The sequence below is a fragment of the Oenanthe melanoleuca genome, chromosome 5 (genome assembly GCF_029582105.1).
Source record: "Oenanthe melanoleuca isolate GR-GAL-2019-014 chromosome 5, OMel1.0, whole genome shotgun sequence".
NCBI lineage: Eukaryota > Metazoa > Chordata > Aves > Passeriformes > Muscicapidae > Oenanthe > Oenanthe melanoleuca.
The window spans coordinates 36,082,268-36,103,554 of record NC_079339.1 but is presented as its reverse complement, the minus strand read 5'-3'; the positions used below and the strand labels follow the sequence as shown (position 1 = coordinate 36,103,554).

At 36.1% G+C, this 21,287-nt stretch overlaps 1 protein-coding gene across 2 annotated transcripts in view; it reads right to left on the bottom strand.

Moving 5' to 3' along the window:
• NPAS3 (neuronal PAS domain protein 3) overlaps window positions 1–21,287 on the bottom strand; it is a 581,412-nt gene that overhangs the window by 38,572 nt on the left and 521,553 nt on the right. For both annotated transcript variants that reach the window (XM_056493937.1, XM_056493938.1), the window contains one exon: window positions 16,761–16,879. In XM_056493937.1, the coding sequence (XP_056349912.1) occupies window positions 16,761–16,879 (119 nt within the window). The remainder of the gene's footprint in view (window positions 1–16,760; window positions 16,880–21,287) is intronic.

The window sequence follows — 21,287 nt, the reverse complement described above, 5'->3', positions numbered from 1 at the left end:
TTTATGTAACTGCAAAGGTTTCCATTTTCATAATCAGCCCCTGCAATAAGAACTCCAAACTTTCCACTTTTAAACAGCATCCTTTAAATATAGGCAGCATTAGATTTTATTTTAATACCTTTGAACCTTTAATAGATGTCTTAATAACAGCTCTAGCAAAAGTCTATTGTCTTTTCATAATACAAAATTTCAAAGCATTTGAAGATCAACATGAAAAAAAAAGAAAAAAAAAAGAAACTAAATGAAATCAACACACAGCAACCTGAAAAAGTAGCCATAAAAATTGGGTTTATAACTGAATACTTTTTGAAGTAATTGGCACAAAGACTGTTCTAGTGCAGATTGCTGCAAGAGCGCTCTTGGCAAGAACATCATAAGCACTAGCAAAACTTTAATATGCTCAAACAGCCAAATACAAACTGACACCAGGAACCCATGTGTGGCAACAAACAGGAAAAAAAAATAGAGTATCTCAATTTAATACAAACCTACATACAAAGGGATCAATTTTTACCATTCGTGGTTTAGCATACAATACAGCTGTCCTCAGAGTGAATATAGAGTAGCTATACATAAGAAATTAGAATTATCAGTTCGGGGGAATTTCTCAAGAGTCCTTTTGATATGTAATACAGCAAATATAATGACTTAGAAACCAGACATCAATGCATTAAATGAGATCAGGTTGAGATCTATTTAGAAAAGACAGGTTTAAGCTGGAAAAAGAATCTCTTTGATATGACCTCCAGAGCAGACCATTTGCAGAAGGATTCAAGATGAGCAGATTTACCCTTGCATATCTGTTTGCTTCACAGCTGCTTTAAAATATAAACTCTAAAATTTTTAATATTGAGTTATTGTAGAATTAAGTCTATGTAGTAAAAAAGATTAAGACCTTGGGATTTTCTTGCACTTCTTGCAAATATTATAAATGGATTTTGTTGAACTCAGAGGAATAAATGAAACATAATTTAAAATCTAGCTAACATAATTAACTTATTTATAAATGATTTCTTATAGAATCTGGCTACTGCTGGTCAAGCTAGGAATCTGGAATGTCTCAGAATTTTCAGTAGTCTGCATCCCTGGTTTGTGGTCAATGCTCATTTAACCCTGAAACTCAGAAGATCAGTTCACTTTAACAGATTTGCCACTTCAAATCCCTTGGTGTTCAAATATGTTGCATTTTTTTTTTCTTCATGGAACGTTTGAAGTCCCCTTTAAAAATAGTGCCTGGAGGATATTTTTTCCTTAATACTATTCAAAAAAAGTTGAAAGCATTTAGCTATTGAAGTGTGCAGGGTTCCAATAAAGGAATAGTTGTCCCTGCCCATGAGCAAACTCTCTTGAAATTCGCTATTCCAGAATTTTGGTGGTTTTACCAGCAGTGAAATTTAAACCTAAAAAAGGAGTTTTGTTGCATCATTTCCAATGCAGTTTTATCAGAGTGTTGGGAGATGGTGGAAAATGGCTGTATCATTCTGTCATTCTGCAACAGAAAGGGTGAAAAGGTTGTTTAAAAAAGTTAGTTTCAGCTCTGTATGTCAGGGCAACCAAATCTTGTTGCACTAAAGACAACTAATAATAAGTATACTTCAGATGTAGTTTCTTGATTTCTTTCTTTGCAGGGAGAAATAAAGAGGCTCTTTTAGTTTTTTTTTTCCCTACTGCTTTGTTTGATGTAGTTCTTAGTGGTCCAACAATTACCTTAGGTGATTCTCTGCAAGGACTTGATAAGTGAGAAAGGACTAGATAAAACAAAATATCTGATATTAATGTATTTTCCCACACACAGAGAAAAAGATATAGAAAATGCTGTTGTCTGTAAAGACAGAAATGGATTTCCTGAGCCAACCTTGATTAAGACAGGAATGTTTATGTTCTGCTCAAGCTCTCCAACTGTGGTTGCAGCCCCAGAACTCATTCTGAAGTTAATTAAAAAAAAAATACATTCACTCTTCCTAATTTTGTGGCTAAATGGGTAGAAAGCGCTGAGTTTTGCACATAGTAGGGCAGGGACACACAATGGAGAAGGCTGAGGACTATTGTTCAAATGTCATTAATACTAAGGTTCTTCTGCTTATGCTGATGGTGTCTGATGTATGAAAAGCAATAGTTTTGTTTCTTTTAATGCTTGCATGCTTTCCCCTAGCATGGCCCAATTTTTTGCTGGCTGTATACAAGCACATAAGGTCTACCCAAAGATCTTGGACAACAGAATGTGTGAGCTTTCCTGCAGAATGCCACAACTGTGACAAAAGCAAAAGTGGAGATAGGCAAAAAAAAGATTAATTTCCATAATTAGTAATATGCTTCCATTTTCCTCATATCAATGACACTTATATGAATCTAAATGAAAAATTTTCAGTATAAAGGGGAAAATAGACAGTAAGGAATATGAGCTGATTTTATAAAAATTCCTACTGCAAATTTCAGAAAAGCTTCTGGAGGTGAATAGTAATGCATCCACATCCAGATGACAAAAAGGAATGATCATAAGAGGGGAGCCAAAATTCTTCTGGTATGTCTGCCAAGATCTAATACCAGTAGTTCTCTGACTGTTCTCATTGTTAATTTGAACAGCTTTAAATACACTTCACATGGTCCTGATAAAGAAAGTAGCATTGAAACTGCAAACCCCAAGCCCAAAAGTGGCTTTACAGAGACTTGGACTGCAGGAGAAGGCTGGGGCACACCAGGACAGCCCTGCCAGAGGAGCAGCCATGGGTACTGCCATTAGTAGACAAAGTCCATCCATACGAGAGATGAGATTTCTTGTTGAAGAAAAAACTTTTATCCACTTGGAGATGGATGGTCTTTGCAAAGCTCTGACCTTCTCCTTGACAGCTACAAATGGACTACTATCTATGATTTGTTTCCATAATCCACTTAATGCAGCAAGCTAGATTATAGATAGCAATTTATTTGTAAAAATCATAATAAACCACCATTGTTTTAAATGCTAAACATGGATAAATGGAGAAGAAAAACTGATGAGACAAGATTCGTGTTCTTGAATCTACACCAAAGAATTATGGCAGACTCTTGCTTTATCTGCATTGGAATCAATTTAGTAATTTTTAATTCACTGATTTTCTGTTGTTTGCTTAACATTTATTAATTGATTGTCATTCTCCTGCAATTAATTCAGAAGTTGGCAAGTTTAACATGCAGAGATTAATTTTCTTTTACTAACCCACCACTTAGAATTCTTTTTTTTTTTTTTGAAAAGCAGGTTACCAAGAAATTACCTCCACATCAATTATATTTATAAATGAAATACAGTAGGGGTGTTGCATGCCATCTGTCAATCCACACTGAACCTTTCCTTATAACTGGGTAAGTTTTTCTATGTAATTCAATAAAATAACCAGGAAAAGTTAGGACAGCTCTGTCTTTCACACACTGCAGTCCTAACCAAAATTCAGTTTGAACACCTAGGATTTCTCTCAGCAAGGCTGGGAGTCTCTCATTTGAGAGTGCAAGTCTTAGGTCCCATGGAAATAAATGGTATGGCTACCCCATCACCCAGTGGTCACAAGATCTGCACCTTACAACAACCCACAGGTTGCTCAGCTGTCAAGTGTTTCTCATCTGGAATGAGAGCCATTCATTTGCCCTTCATGTCACCCTCATTTATGATGGCTGAAATGTTTATTCAGGAGGGGAGTAGAGATAATGAGCAAGGTTTCTTTGCTCTTAGTTACCAGGGGCTATTCACAAGACTTCAGACTTGCTCACTGAATTCCTCATTGCAACATAAACCAGCAGAGTGAAAGGAAAAATAGCATTCCCTACTCTCATTATTTTATTATGGTTTTCACCATACCTGGTGTTTAACTGAAAGCTCCAGTTTCTGTGGTTTTTTTGGTTTTTTTTTTGCTCTGTGTGTCATTTAGGCTGCTACTGTAAAGTAGACAAATTGACAAAATAGACTTTTTTTTTATAGAGAGAGGCAAGAAATATATCTTGGACAATATAAGGGTATAACGGACTGAAGCATTTTGATCTCAAAATGAGGATTTAATATCTCTCACAGACAACACAAAGGTTCAGAAAAATATGCAGTTAGGTACAAGAAGACACACAGAATGAATTCAGCAATGCAGACTGTAAGATACATGAGCATGCAAGCTGTGATGCATGGAAGTGCTGCAGGGCTTGTAGGAACCAAACCCAGACATTTATTTATTTTTGCACAGAAATAAAATGTGAGCTTTCTTCTCTCTCCTGTAATGTTGGTAAGAAAGCTCTGTAGAAGAAAACTAATCTTTTCTGTATTTGATCTAAAATCTGAAGTTAGCTCTTCATGTAACAACTGAGGGCAGAACACACATGCAGATTCACCTGTACTTTAATCTCATGTGCAGCCCACTGGTTTAGTGAGACTAGATCTATGGTCTATTTGTAAAATAAGACTTGAAATGAACTAAAAGATTGTGAAAAATGTATACAATATTTAACAAATCAAGGTCAGTGAGTTTCCTATAGAAAACTAGTGTGAAAACCTTAGAACAGCATCTTTTAGGCAGATTTTAAAACTTTCCTATGGAAATTTTTACTAAGCACATTAATTCTCTGTTAAAATCTATGGAATCATTAATATCTTGTTAACCTGGTAGAATTTTTCTGTTAAGAAAGGGAAATAAGCTAGAAACATATGTAAATTTTGAAGATTTTTGAATACTTTGACCTCGTGAGTCATTAGTAGCTCACTGCACACCCATCTACATCCCTATTCAGTGGTGCCTGGTATTGCTTAGACCATGTAAAACAGCTCAGGATTTGGCTTATTATCCTGTTTAAGTCACCTGTATTGTAATTTCTCCACTTTCATCTACTTATGTGGAGCACCTTCCTTAAATCTCAGGTGAAATCCCCAGGACACCTCATACAAACATGTAGTTTGGATAATTGACTGTCTGGTTTAACAGCTAAATTTAAAGCAAGCCAGGGCTATGGCACTCTATATTTTGTTGGATACATTTTCTGCCTTTGTGGGGTATTTGCTGCATGATTTGATAAAAACTGAGGCTAAATGAACTCTACAATTTGTATTCCTACAGGCACAAATTTATTGGCTTGGTTTTTTTTTTTTTTTTCCTTGGCTGTGTCTGTAAGGTTCATTACTTACAGTTACTGCAGAATCAATTTGAAATGGCCAAAATCAGTGATGGAATTTATAGCACAATAAACCTACTGCCATACAAGTGCTGCTACACATGAAAAGGCTTCAGAATATTTTCAGCAATCCTTCTACACAGCAGAGTGTTCTGTTTTTATCAATTTAACAGAATCACCACAGGTATATTCTAAGAGGTGTAATCCTGACAGCTACACAGCAGATTTTCTCTGAGGCAGATATTTTTACAGAAAAACAATATTATTGATAAAATCTTAGCATATCACAACACAAAAAGGAAACTGCACACATCTTTTTCCTTCTCCACAACAGGCATTTGCAGTTCCATTTCACTCACACAAAAAAACACCCTGAACAAGAAACAGTTTATGAAGGAAATATGCTCACACTCCTTGAGATATATATTAATTAATTATCAGCACTATGGCATGTGGAAAGTGTGGAGGGCATTTGTAGCTAAAACATAAAGTATAGCATCAGCAGTTGCCTGTTTCTAAAGTCTATAAAGATTTACATTTCTACTTAGTACATTTTTCTTTCCAAGTGTCTCTATTATAGACATCTCATATTTTACATCATTTTAAAGCACAGAAAGTTTTAACTTTAGAATGATGCATTGTGAAAAAAAGACAGAAAAGACAGATGGCAGGCTGTCCTCCCCAAAACTCAATTTCATAATATGCATGTGATTGCTAATAGGCAGGCACTAAAAAACAATTTTCCTTGACAGAGAAGAGCTGATAAATTGTCAACATAAACTTTGTCTGTGGTTGCTCCAGTGATCTAAAGCTCTTCTGTGAGCTTTGTACCATCAAAGTCTGCATCTTCCAACCATATAAAAATTTATGAATGCATATGACTATAAAGTGACTGAAAACAACCCATAGTGCACGTTTAGGTATTGAGAATCAACTCTTTGCTTCTTCAGGAAAAACTGTGTCCAGTGCCCCATTCCTAACCTGGACATGGGACTGTGGGAGATCCAGGCTGGACCCAGAGATGCCCTGTGAGCTGAGCCAAGCAGGGCTCTGCATTTAGGCATCTCCTAAGCACAGTGCTGCATCTGATGCTGGACTGACCTAACCAACAATAGTCTCTGTGCACTCTGCAACAGTGCAAAGGATCACAAGAACTGAAAGCTGCTGATTTTTGGGAAGGAATTATACACTTCTGAGCACTTGAGCAAGGAGAAATTAATGAAAATCTAATGAGAAAAATTTCCAAGAAGAGAAATATTTATCTAATACCTCAGACCTTCTAAAGTATGTCAAAAGTGAAAGGGGCCACTGCCTTCATATGAAATAAAATTGAGCATTCTGCTCATGCACGACAAATTCTTGGGGAAAATGTCCAAATTACTTGTGCACAGAATGAGACTTGTTTACACTGGTAATGCAGAGTTCATTTCAGATTTAAATATTTCACTGTAAATGATATCTACTAATATTGATTTTTAAAAGGCTTGTAACTATTAAATATTTTCATGCCTCTAAGAATTCAGATCTTATTTCTGAGAATAACTGAGAAGCAGCAACTCAACAGCAGATGAGCTGTGACTGTTATGTTATCAACATATTTGCCTGGAACAAAATAATGTGATGATTCCACCACATATTTAATTGCAAAAATTCCTTGAATTTGATTGTGAAAAGACTGAAACATTTTAAACAGATTTTTCTTGCTATACAGAGGAGACTTGCACTATTTGCAAGTGTATGACCAACTCTGTACAATGAAGCACTGGGAAGAACACATATTTATTGAACTTTCTTTTGATGGGGGTAATACTGTCAGTTTTGAAGGCATCAGCCTTTTATCCTATTGCTTTAATTTTCTGCAATGTATATTTCTCTCTAAACGTTCCCTAAAACAAGCAAACAAACAAAAATCAGTAGAAAATCAAACTTTGAAAATATTGTCAAATATTAGTAGGATACACTCTTTTCTATGTATATTTGGATAGAGTCCCTGATGTGCTATATTGTTTGATTTAGGATGGAAAAACATGCAAAGACAGGAATTATAACTGAATATGTGTGTAAAAGAAAGGGGAATGGGAAGGTCTAGTGTACTATCAGAAATAAAAGTGAAAAACATTGTCTACCACTGATGAAACAGACCTTGTCTGTGTCCTTTTAATAGCAAGCAATTCACAAAGCAATGAGCACAAGTTCAGAGAGATTAAAATACTTATCCATAAAGAGAAATAAAACTTGTAACCCTCCTCAGGGTAACCTCTTCAGAGCTCAGACCTCTTTATGCAATTTATATGAATTTTCAGTAAAGATTCCAATATGAAGTTTTAAAGAAAATTATCACTTCTTTTAATACACTTAGTGTTTTCATTTGTTTGCAGTATTTTTTATGAATTTTAAATAAAGGTGAAAGTTAAGATAATTGTGCTCTCCAGGCTTATTCTCAAATACCAATAATTTTCCTTTAAGAAGGCACAAAATTCTTGGTTCTGAGGAGAAACAGATAAAAAATATAGCAGCAAAAATTAAAATTTTTTATTTCATACTGGTTAGAGATGCATTAAGGTATATAAGCTTTAGGGTCAGTATAAGCCTTGCTCAGCTTTCTTTAAAAGCATTGGGAGTAATAAAGACTTCCATTTTATCTTCAGTGAAATAATACTGCTGAAATATCACCTCATTTTTGATGCCAGCAGTGATTTCTTTTTACCTCCATGATGTCAAATGGGAATTATTATTATTAGAATGACAGCTTCCTAATGATGCTGTAAAAAAGAGAAACTGAAACTCTTTCCACTAAACATCTACATTCTGCTTTCTGCATAGGGTAAAGCAGTCGAGTTTAACCACACACCATTCTTCAGACAAATCAGCTCAAACACTTAGAAAGAGAAGCAGCTCAAACATCCAGAAACAGAGGCATAATGGCTTTCTTAGTTATATAGTGGTGAACATGCACTCTGAAGAGCAGAGAGAAAGGACATTTAAACTGCAGCAACTCTCTCTGGGAAACATGCTCTGAAACACTCATGATCAATTTTCTGTTCTAGATGGTAAAACCAGCACATCAGTGTCCAGATCACTACCCAGGAGTCATTGCCCCAGGTACAGCTAGGGAATGTAAGCCTCCTGTGATGGCATCTGTTCAACTATTGGCTTCATGGCACACTGGAGGTGGACATATCTTGAAGTGCTCTGTGCCTTTTTTCCCTCCCATTTTGTCAAATGAGTAAGTACAGAAGAACGTTGCTTCATATGACACCAAAACATATGAATAAATTTGGGTTTTGAGTAAATGATGGGCTTGAACCTTATGCAAACACCTATTCATGCAGAAAGTGAATAGCAGATGCATCAGCAAATGGGGTATTGCATTGATTTTCTAATGCACTTTGATCAAACATAAAGAGCTGCAGTGAACAGTGATTCCCTACCAATTTTACATTTACTTATAACATGTATTGCCTCAAAGTAGTAAAGCCTTTAGGGTGGACACATCTGTGGTGGATATGAAAAAATATTAATCAAATTGGAAAAAAAGAAGGTCTCTATGTAAGTTTGGGGTTTTTTTTGATATAAGAACATCAAAGCTTGCAAGGAGCCAAGCCATCTGCCAGTCAAGGAGGTGGATGCTGCCAGCCCTGCTCTTGCCCCACAGAAAGGTGGCAGGAATGGAAGCCCCAGGAAGCTCCCCTGGGCTGAATCCAATGGGCAGGAAATTGCATTTTGCTGCTGGTACATTGCTTTGTTTTCTTTCTAAGGAAAATAATTTTGGAGTAGCTCTTCTACCATCAGTTGTAGACCAGTTGAGAGCAGTTGTTTTTTATTAACTTTGGTTCTTTCCTGTTTGTTTTGCTGCAAGTTCTACTAAACTTCACTCTATCTGGTCTGAGTACTTTCTTCTTTGGCATCTCATTTTGTGTATTCAGGGGCAACCATCAAAACAAAGGAAATACCAGTCTGAGAAAAAGAAGTGTGATGCACTAGAACACAGAGATGATTTGACAATATTCATGCACTAGGAAGAAAGGCTGAGGATGAGGTACAGCATGTAATCACAGCTGGCTCTGGTACAAACAGCCATTGTTATTTTTGGCTAGTCACTTGATACCTTGGTATGTTAGCACTTTCCAGACTCAGACAAGTGCTGCAAAAGTACATTCATTAATATAAACGACTTTATAAGCAACAGGAAAAAAACCCAATAAAAACATGATGCTTTGCACAGGTAAGAACTGCACATAAAGGTGAAAGTTTGAAAAATGTGGAAATCAATGTATGAGCCTATTTTCTTTTTTCAGTATACTTTTGTCAAAAGCTGTGAATTGCTGCAAGTGGTAGAGATAAAAAGGTTAAAGTGTCTGCATTTGCACATTTAAAACAATCTTTAAATTATGAAAAATGGTGGACCAAAGCAACTACTGGCAGCAGTTATAAAGCAGAGAATGGAGGCAAAGTTGGAAGCAGCAGCACCTCTCTGTCCTAAAACAAATCTTGGCTTTGTGTGCTTCTCTGTGCTCCTATGAAAGGCATATTCCCAATCATTAACAGTAAACAGTGGCAAACAACATTGGTGGATAACTTAAAACCCAGTGGACCAAAGACCTCTGTTTTTTCAGTAGCCATTCCTACCTGGAAGCACAAACCCTTCTCCTAATGTGTAATAAGAGGTATTTTCTGGCTTCCTCTCTGCTGAGTTCTCTTTGCTCTCATCCTACTCACTGAGTTCTGCTATTAACACTGCAATGGGTCTCACACTGCACTATGTCTAGATAATTAGTGCTGCTTATGAAAGTGTATCAAACACTGTCTGTCTCTATGACTCAGTAACACTTGGTCCTTGAAAGAATACCAGATTTGCTTTGGAGCTGCTCTCTGTCTGTTTTGAATAATTTTTAATGTATCAGAAGGAATCTTGTTCTCAGAATTTTCTCTCACAGTTATATCCACTGACTTCTAAAAAAGTAGGCTTTAGAATTATATTGCCTAAAAAACCAGAATCAAAGGCAATTACTGCTAACTTGGTCATAATATTATCTTTTTGTATCCCTTATGCTTTGATAATAGAATTCATGAAAATAAAAAATCTCCCAGAAAGCAATCTGTGCTAACTCAATTTTACGTTTTCTTTCCTTCCAGAACCCAGAACTGATTTCCCTTTTGCCCAGTTTGGAGGAAACCACAACTCTGAGGCCATCTGAACATTTAAGACAATATTTGAGGAGAAAACACATCCTGACACAGGTGTCAGGAATACTACAGCTGCAGTCATTGTGAGAAATGATCAGAGCTTGAATTTTTCTGGTACGGAAGATTGCTACTAAAAAGGCATTTTTTATAACACTAACTAGTTAGTTTCAATAGTGCAACTGCAATAATGAATGTGTAACATATATTAATTTTTCCAGATGGTAGAACAGTGCTATAAATCCCATTTAAAAGATGCTCAGCCCGATAATATTTTTTGTGAGAAAGCGGAATTCATATCTACTGAGAATTTTAAAAAAACTGGTTAATGTATTTAGATGCTGAGGATGAACCAATGATGAGGATGCTTTTTCAGGCAGCTCTCCTAACACAATCTCACAATCTCATTTCTATGTCAAGGCATAAAATGAACCTCAGTCTTCTTAATCTGATTGCAGACTATTATTTCTTGAACCATATCTTTATATCTACAAGTAGATACTTCATAAGATTCAGATTGGCCCATTAGTATTTTGTTCTTTTTCAAGTCATGCTGCATCTTTACTAGCTAAGAGACTTCCTTTTGACAAAAAGGTCATCGATTTACATGGGTGAATTCTCCATCAGTTCTTTCTCACTGACAAATTACCTTTAAGTCTTCCCAGTGCTGAAAAGGCTGGGGAATGCATGTGCTGACATTTAGAAAACTCTTCACATAATGCTTCCTGATGCTGGTTTCTTATTCCTTCTTCACTCAATTAAAGAGGTGTGGTAGTAACCATGTGATAAAATACTAAATTCTGTAGTTTTCTTTCTTCCTACAGAGAAAGGTCAGGACATCTTTCTGGGACTTGAGTAAAATACTCGACAGAAAAGATTTCAAGGGGGAAAAATATTAGAAGAGGAGGCAAAAATTTAGGCTAAACCCCGTAAAGTGGGGTAAGCGAATTCCCTCATTTGGAAGAGGGAATGAAACCTGTCTCTAACACAGGCCACATCCAAAAAATGTACCAATCATTAGACTATTCCCTGCCTTCTCTTTCCTCCTCCATCCTAACCCCCTGAAGTGGAAGGTGCTTTTCTGCAGTGATATATTGGGGCCTTAAAGTGATTTTGGAGTAGGTACATCTTGTTTCTGAATTCCAGGTGACTCTTTCACTTGGATGAGAAATAATCATTTCAATTTTGGATTGAACTCAGAGAACAGTATCCCAAGGGGAGTCCAATGTAATTTTGTCTTTCTAACACAGTTTTTGACTCTCTTGCCCTTTTGGATTAATGAATCTAAATTCTGTCAAAACCTGCACTTCAAGTGCTCAGCTAAGATCTGCAAATATTTCCCAACTCCTCAAGTTTTTCTAAAAGCAAAAAAAATTAAATAGTGAATAAAGGAAGGAATGGCATGAAAAAGACTCAAAGTAGAACCATGACAGGAATAAAATTTCAACAAAAAATTTTAGATTTCCATCTTCGAAATTGTCATTCAAAGAATACTAACTTTATGATTTGAAATACCAAGTCTAAGAGTACAGTCTCAGAGAATGTTTAATTTTAAATGAGTTTGTAGAAAGACAGCATTGTTAAAAAAAAAAAAAAAATCATGAAGACTACCAGGCTAATTTGTGAGTTTTTGGAGTTTTAAGTATCACTTAAAATATTTTGATATACCTCATGCAACTGATGTATGAGGTATAGCTAACCAAACTTGCATCCTCTACTACTGAACTGCAGAAATTAGTGCAACAAACTATCCAAATTTCTAAACTAAACTTACCAAATAATTTTTTTTTTTTTCTAAAATATAGCAATTTACTTATTTTTATGCAATCTGTCTACTGGAAGGGACAGCCTGAAGGTTTTCTAGGATGTCCTTAACTCTGCTGATGGGTCTTTAAGATGTTTAATTGCCCGCTTCATTTGGTTATACCAAATTCCATAAATTCCTGATTCCAAACTCCATCCTGCCAGAGTGACAGTAAAAGTACAAGGCAATCTCCTCATGTTTGCTTATCCACCTCTGTCATAGCTTATAATATTCCATAAAACAGCACAGGAGTATGTATGGATAGATAGTAACACCTCTGATGAGTTGATGAGCTGGAAGTAGCTGGCATCTACTGACTCTGAATACTTTGAATACTTCTTGCTCCCATTATTTAAGCTTTATTTGACACAACAGTATCAGGTCATGAAAGTTTGAAGAAAGAAAATTCTAGTACAATCTGACAGGCAAGTAAACATGACAAAGCAATAATAGAATACTGGAGAGGAGTAGAAAATGTATCACTGGACTTGAAAAAGGTAATTTTGAATTAAAATTAGCTTTGACATACGACTAAGCCAGACAGTAGAAAAATTGAAGTTGGAAAAACTTTTAAGAGAACAGAACTGTGACCCTCAAAGAGAGGAAAAAAATAGAAAAGGAGCTAAAATGAAGATAAAATCAAAATTAAATACAAAACCTCTTTCACTGATGAAAAATTAAAAATTGAAGAAAAAGGAAGATGTGTTATGTTTTCAGTGGCGAACAAACAGTAAGACTTTTCATCATGTATCTCAGACAACATCTTCAATGGTAATGCATCCTCAGTTTTGCAGTGAATGGAATTATAATTTTTTAAAAAATTTCTTTTCCATGTGTTGTATCAGTTGACTGAATTTTATTTCAGTGTTTAAATTTATTAACTGAAGAATTAACAACTCTCTAGTTATTATTACTGTATGTAAACTCTTTTCCTGCAAGCCTCTAAGTCTAAGAGCATTAAGAATAAGAAATTCTGATTCAAAGAGAGTTCTAGGGAACAATGAAAGAAAAAGAGAGAAGAATTAATCATGTAATCACTTTTCCACTTACACTTTTAAGGCAACATAATTCATGGGAAAAGGCCATTACCTCCATCTTCACATGTAGTTCAGAACTAGTTATGTCAGTCCAGGAAAGGTCTATAAACAGGTTCATCTCATGCCAGAATTTCTAGGGCAGGGTTTCTTTGAGGCATACATATGTGTAAATTTATGTCTGCTTTTTGCTTCAATATTTCTTTTGACAGAAAATTAGTTTTGACTAGATCAACCTGAATAATTAATCAATTTCATTCTTGGACTGTTTTCACTTTTATGTGATTTTCTTAAGCCAGGGACCACTCATTTTGAAAATTGACTAAGCATCTTGTGAACCATCCCAATCATTTGCTGCCTACAGGAAACACTCACCAGCAGTCCTCAAAGCAATGTGGTTCTGAGCTTAGTGAGAGTTTGGATCAAGACACAACTACTTCATAAAGATGAAAAAATGTCATTGATGGAGGACTGAACCCATGGGGAGCTCAATATCTTTGAGAGAGCTAAAATCTGACTCATAGCACAGTTCCTGGCACACTGCTCCCAGTGAATGGTTGTGTGCTGACTCAGGGGGGTTACCCCTGAATCCCCTTACGAGAGCTCAAGGGAAGATGTTGGCCAAGAGCTCTTGCATTTCACAGATGGAAAATCCAATGCTCTGTTGTACTCTGAAGGTGTGAGACAGTGGCTCCTTAGCCAGCCTGCTGCACCAGGATTTCCTGCAGGAGCTCTGTGCCCATGATCCCAGCTGGCACAGGGTTTCCTGACTCAGTGCTGAAGTACTTCCAGGGACCTCTGATGCAGAACTTAGCCAGCTTTTCCCATGATCTTTGTTAATGTTATGCAATTATTCTTCCCTGTTGAAAATTTCTTACAGATGTACATCCATAAGGCTCATGAATCTTTCTTAATTTTGATAAAACACATACCTTAATGAATTCAAGAGGCCTTAAGTTTATTCTAGTACTGGACTTCAATGACTAAGTACTGGAATCAATGACTAAGATTCCTGAAAGTGACATTTAACACAGTGGTTGAGTTGTATTATACTGCTTGTTGGATACACTAACTGACAAGAATATTTAAACATGGCAGTTCTTAAGACTCAGTTAAAAGGATATTCAGTTGATCCAACTCCTCTAAAATGAATGTACTATTTTTCTGGGGCTCCCAGTGGGCATGGATAATGATCTTTCCATAGAACACAGAGTGCCAATAACCATGCTTTTGAAAAACTGTCAGAGTGCAATTCATATTGCTGGACACAGCTGAATTCAGCCAAATACTGCCAGTTACAAAATCCTTTAAAACATTAAAAAGCAGAAGAACTGCACATCTATTTTTACATCTGCCTAGGGCTTGTACACTGTTTATGCAATTTTACTCAAGCTGACTTGCCTCATGAAAAAATTTGGAAAAACCCCAATGTTTTATTTACAGGCAGTTTTGTTTGCTATCATACTTTTTCTTTTTATCCATTAATTTTGTTTAGGAAAAACACGCTAAAGTTTTCTTTGAAAACTAATTTTGTTGTACTTTTGATATCTCAGTTATGGTTTTAAATGCTTCCATGAGGCATTAGCAATTCTAAGAGAAATTAAATTGTATTTATATGATAGACATCACCATGTCTTTTGAGCCAAGGGTCTACTGTGAATTTCAAAAATTGTATTGTAATGAGTAAAAACTGCACCTTGTGAAGGCAGCTTATATGTCCTATTCTGATGTTGGACTAAAATTAGTTTGTCAGGAGTCCAAAAAGTGAATGACAGTCATTCACACATCTTCCTTTTGTGCCTACCTACATCTGGCAAAAAACGTAAGGCTACAAAATCCACAGGCAAATTCCTTATCTTTACCCATTATTATTGCATCAAAAATATCCATCAGAGCAAGTTCTCTATCAATCTAACTTTGGCCAGCAGGGTAAGGGAGGTGATTCTCTCCCTCTACTCCATTCTGGTGAGATCTCCATCTGGAGTGCTGCATCCAGTTCTGGGGTCCCCAACACAGCAAGGGCATAGACCAGAGCAGGGCCATGAAAATAGAGGGATGGAATGTCCTTTCTATGTGGTTGGTAGAAAGGCTGAAAGAATTGGGGTTGTTCAGCCTGGAACAGAAAGATGGTAGGTTTAAATTAGATAGGAGGAAGAAATTATTTACTGTGAGGGAGATGAGACACTGTCCATAGAAATGGTGTATATCCCATCCCTGGGGTTCTTCAGGACCACGTTGATGGAGCTGTGAGCAACGTGGTCTGGTGGAAGTGTCCCTGCTTATGCCAGAGAGGTTTGAACTAGATCATCTTTAAGATGCCTTCCAACCCAAGCCATTCTATGACTCCATGATATTCATTCATTCATTCATTCATTCATTCATTCATTCATTCATTTCATTTAATTTCATTTCAATTTCATTCTCCTTCTTCCTCCTAGGACACTGCAGTGTCAGTACACTTGCTCGTATTGATACCTCCCCAGACTTGTAAGCATCAACAAGTACTCAGTGCATTCTTTCAGATGCTGAAAATTAAACAGGGGACAGATGTCTTGTGATGCCTTAAGAAACCACTGCTTTGGACTTAAAACTACTAGCAACAACTTTAACCATCTTGGAGTAGGTACATCTTGTTTGGGAGTCTAAGAGAAGGACTCCCAGTCACTTGCTCACAAAGAAGGTACTTCTGCTAGATTTTGACTTCTCAGCTAGCTACCACAATGCTATATTATCAAGAATTTTTTGGGAAAAGTGACTTGGGGAATTTTACTTTAAAGCTTCTCTAAATCTTCCTCTAAAAACGGAAACAAAATTGTTGTGAAAGCTTTTAAATGAACATTGACAAGCAACTTCTTTAAATACCCACACATTCTCAGACTTATTTTCTTGCACCACTCCTTCATCTTGTATAAAACTTAATGGATGACATACTTCATTCCACAAGTTGACAATGTTAAAAATGTGCTATTCCTTCTAGTTTTAGTATACTGCAAAGCCAGTGATAGCTACAGGCGCTATGAGCGATATACGACTGAAGAAAAATGAGATTACTGCCGATAAGGAACAAGAGACTTTCATATCTTAAAAGAGTCTGAAATCCAGCAAATATGATCCCCAGCAGCAGATGCCCCTCAGATAGACAATGAAAGAAAAATGGTGGAAAAGTACTCAATGTGGTTTGTTGTTTCCTACAGCTGGAATGACAGCAAAATGAAATAGCATGCTGCCCGCATGAAGAAATCTTACCTCTCTGGGAAAAAACCAAAGATGACTAACAGTCTAACTAAAATGAGCAGTAATTTTCCACAGTGGGAAAAGTGATGCTACTCTGACTCACCTTCTTTGGTAAAAGATACCTTTACTTGGGAAGTGTTGCTCTTTTGAAGGCTATCATGCTGTTACCATCGACATTTATCATAATAATGATGAATTTAATGGAAGTGCAGTACAAAAGCCAAACCTCAGGCTGGAAATAGGTATTAATGATTCTTTAACAAAAGGAATGAGACATATGCAAATGTGAAATAGCTCCTCTCTCTGTCTATTAAGGTGTTCCTGGAACATGAATGAGCATAATTCCAAGATGTCAATATTTCATGCTACAGTGCAACCCTTACCTTGTATCCTGATGATTTGATGTGCACTCCTCGCTTGGTCAGTGTAGATTTCATTCGGATGAAAAAAGAGCGCTCTAGAGTGTTGTCAGTGGTTAGCAAACTGGGGTTTGTAGATTCCACTAGGGAACAGAAAAAATACATATACACATAATTTAGATTTTATACATCCCCTCTAAGGTATTTTTCAGGTGCAATCCTTGAACTCACTAAAAATAAATGACTGATGGATGCTGAGAGTGTTGTAATCAATTTACCTCATTTAGAAAATGTTTATTTAGAAATTACAAAAATATACATATACTCAGTATGTCTCATTTTCAAGTTATTTTTCCCATAGAATTTTTAACAGAGATTTTTTTTCATTAACTCTTTCTTGCCCAATTTAGTTATGACTAGAGTTGGAGGGCAAGTCGCTAGAGTGCATGACGTTTTCAAACTGTCAGTATTTTGTAAAAGGCAAAGTCTCACTTAGGCAGCAATTCTTCCTGAAATAGGCTGACAATTCTGCAGATTTTTATTCCCTAGTCTCACCTCAGCTGCAGTGATTCCTGAATTACTGCTGGATTTGTGTGCCTTGGTTTTCACATTACTGAAGGGAAATTAGGGCCTTTATTATCAATAAAGCATTAATAACCTGAAGGCAAGAATTCTCAAGTAAATGACACATATTATTATTATTGTCATTGTCATCATATCATCCGTTATTGGTGATTAATTAGTCATTACTGAAGTACCTTCTTTGTCCAACTGAAGGGATATTACTTGCTCACAAGTAAGTATAGCTCTCACCTGCACTTCTCCCTCCCTTAACTGTAACCACTTAAAATACTTAAGACTCTTAGTATAAACCATGATAAAATAGCATCAGCATTGAGGTATTCTTTATACAATCTTTATGATTCCTATTTTATAGCCCTGTTAATCAATGTATCCCCAAAATACTGTTAATGGGAAAATTCTGGAGCATCTTATGATAAACAGCCATTATTGGAGATAAAACAAATTTCATTTTCAGTGAGGAATTTACAAGGAATAAAAAAATATTTAGAAACTGTGCTTCTATTGTTTATGAGAACCATAAAAAAACTACTAGTAGAAAGTGTTTAAGTATTTAAAATGCATTTGTTATGCAGTCAACAGAAAAGCAAAAACTTGTTTGTGAGCTAAGGATTATATTGAATTGTCCTTGATTTAATGTGGTCAACTTCTCTTATGTTTGTGACATTTCAGCTCTATTGTGATAACTGACAACAGTGCCCCTTTCTTTAGTGTGTCTCTTAAGATTTTTTTGTTTTAGAGAGCATGAATTCGATGTCATTTTAAATGTACAGCTCTTTATCACTCGAGGGAAAAGCAGAGCCATGTTATATTTAGTACTTTCATTTCTTCTGATTAAATATGAATTACTATGAAATTTTTCTCATCATCTAACACACCATAATACGCCAACAGCTTTTTAATACACTGTATAAGCACAAACTTCTGCTCTAAGAGTTTAATTTGCCCCTCTAATCCAATCACATCAACCTTATTTCTCTTATCAGAGATTCCCATTTTGAATTAAATGAGCTCATTAGTTTTAATCAAAAGCAGAGAGATCAAAACTTAAACGTAAATGCTTTAGATCAGAACTGTCAGTCAGCCGTGCAGTTCTATTTTACTAAAACACAAGATCAGAGACCCTTAGAACCAATTTTTTCTCGTAAGGGATGCCAAGAGCTTGAAGATGCTATATCCCTTTTTTTTTTCTCTCAAGGACAGATTATACATTTAAGGTTAGACTTAATTTAGAGTATTTTTTTTTCATCCTGGTGGAAATGGGAAAGTATGCCATTCTGCTGTTGTCTCTTTCACATTTATTGGTGCAGGTCCTTGGAGACCTGAACAAATGTGAAGCCATCACAATCCATGCAACAAACCCATCCCCAAAAATTTCAGCTCTGTTCAGCAATATCACATGAGAAATAAAAAAAGGGAAAGAGGTGTTTCAGGGTGTGGGACAGTGGAACCCTGAAAGAGCAGCCACAGCCACCCAGAGAGCAGCAGTACTGGTAAGATGAGTATCATAATTATTATTTTTATTGTAGAGTACAGTGCAGTAGTTAAAGAGTACATTAAGAAACCACAGCATGGGTGATTCCTGCTGTGTGAAGAAATGCTAAAATCAGCTTAACAAGTGTAGTTGTTGTAGTCCAGCACATTATGCTCTAGCACAGGCAGTAAGTACAATATGTCCTCTTGTGTTCTAATGGTAATTACCTAAACATACAGAAGTAATGTTAATTAAACACACAATATCTTATGCTCAGAAAAAGATCAGGCTATACCATTCCCAAAAAATGGAAATTAAAATTTCTCTTTCATACACAGTTAAATAAAAAAAAAAGGATAACTGACATACAGTAAAGTGTACTTGGCATTGACATCTTTTTGGGCCCATTTAATCATATATTATAAGATTAACATCATTTTGCTGTTATTATACTACCTACAAACCTATAAATCTCTGTAAGTGAATGTTATAAAATGCACATATTTTATCCAACAGACTGGAACAGTGTCATATAAATATGAATTTTGAAGGGTTTGATTTTCTTTAACAAAAAGTATCTGAGAGTGTATGTGTGAGATGGAATTAGTTACCTAAAAGTCCAGAACAGCTTATGAACAGCATTTTGAATTTCTCTCAAGAGAGAGCCATTAGGGCTGGTAGTACAAATCTGCATTCAGGGTTGCACCCATCTATGGCAGGTACTGTAACAATGCTGATAGTGGTTATGCATGCAGGATTTTAAAAATAGGATGTGTACAGAACAAATCAGATGTCAGTGAGATTTGGACAGGACCATATGGAATACGGTCCATTATGTGTTCTCAGAAGTTGGTTTTAAATTCCTATCACTTAACCTTTCCAAGTTGTTTTGTTTTTTTTTTTTTCAATTATGTCAAAGCAGACTTGCAATCTGAGGAATATCAGAATGAAACTCCAGCAATTTGTTTTTTGAAAAAATTTATAATTTAAAATCTTTTTAAAAAGCCTGAAAATAAAAGGTCCACTTGGTTTGATACTGTAGAAACAAAAGGTGTCTTTTTACACTGAAAAATAAGGCTTCCTGCTTGAATTTACTGAGTTTAAACCTACTGTTGAGTTATAAACTTCTGTAACTGTGAGTTTAGAATGCTAATTATGTGATAAAAGTCAATGCTTACTGCATGTGAATTAAAGTATTTTACACTGTCAGACTTAGAAGTATAAAAAATAAGTCTGGGTTGTCTTTGCAAAGCAGGTAATTGTGTACTCTGCTGGGAAAGCACTTGCCTTTGTGTGCCCTTAAACATCTTCAGCAGATACTACTAAAGGAATAAACCTCTTCTCTTTCCACTCTCAAAGCTGATAATGCAGGATGAGATTTCTAGACACAAGGAATGCATTTTCCATTTCAAAGGGAATGAAGCTGCAATCCACTGTACCCATACAGAAGTGACACAAATGTTAAAAAGCTTAAGTAAGAGCCACAGAGACAAATGGGAAGATATTATGAAACAGCAGCCAATTCACAAAAGCATTTTGTTACCTTCTTAATTTACTGAGATGAGCTCTGTTGGCCAGAGCCTGGTGCTAGCAGTGCCAAGGCTGTGGGTTTGATCCCTGTATGGGCCATTCACTGAGTTGGACTGAGTGATCCTTGAGGGTCCCTTCCAATTCAGAATATTCACTGATTCTGTGAACTTCTGTGATTCTAAACATTTTTTTTTGCAAACAAACCCTGCATCTCTGATCCTTCAATGGGCTTTGCTTTGGGAATAATCTTGGCCCCAGACCCAGTCATGCATGATTTAACTTCACATGCTGGACGAGTTCTTCTGATTCTTCTGATGGAACACAAACGTGTCCATAGCTGGAGGACTGAGCTCCATGGCTCTGATCCTGCAGGGGTCTGCAGAGGCATTGTGCACCTCTGTCAAGTCTACTTTAATGCTATAGAGCAAACCAAAGTAAACCAGTGCAAATAATTCCCTTACACACCAACAGCACAAGTACTGTCCCTGTGAGTGATTCACAAGCACATTCACATTCAGATAAACAATTTGTCCCCAAGAAAAAAAAGAAGTTCTACATTTGATTTATGTCTTAAATAAGAAAAAGCTGCCACAATAGGCTGAATACTGTTCACCAACTTCTGGAGGGTTTTTTTGTGACATGCATTAAAAATAATTGAGAGGAGAAAAATGCATTTTTGCATGCCAAACAGAGAAAGATAAGCTGCTCATTCTTATGAAGACAGGAAGTTACAGAGGGAAAACCAAACATCAACCAGGAATTTGATGAGATGGGTAGAAAAAGTACTTTATGGTTCAACATAAAGGATTTTCTGGATTTTGTAGAATTTTAGAAAGCTTTCACCTGGCATTCATTTCACTTCCTTGAAATCATATGTCCATACATTTTTAAAAAAGAAATTCTCAAACACCATCTATACAGATAGCTCTTAAAAGAGAAACATAAAAGAGAACATAAAAACAGTA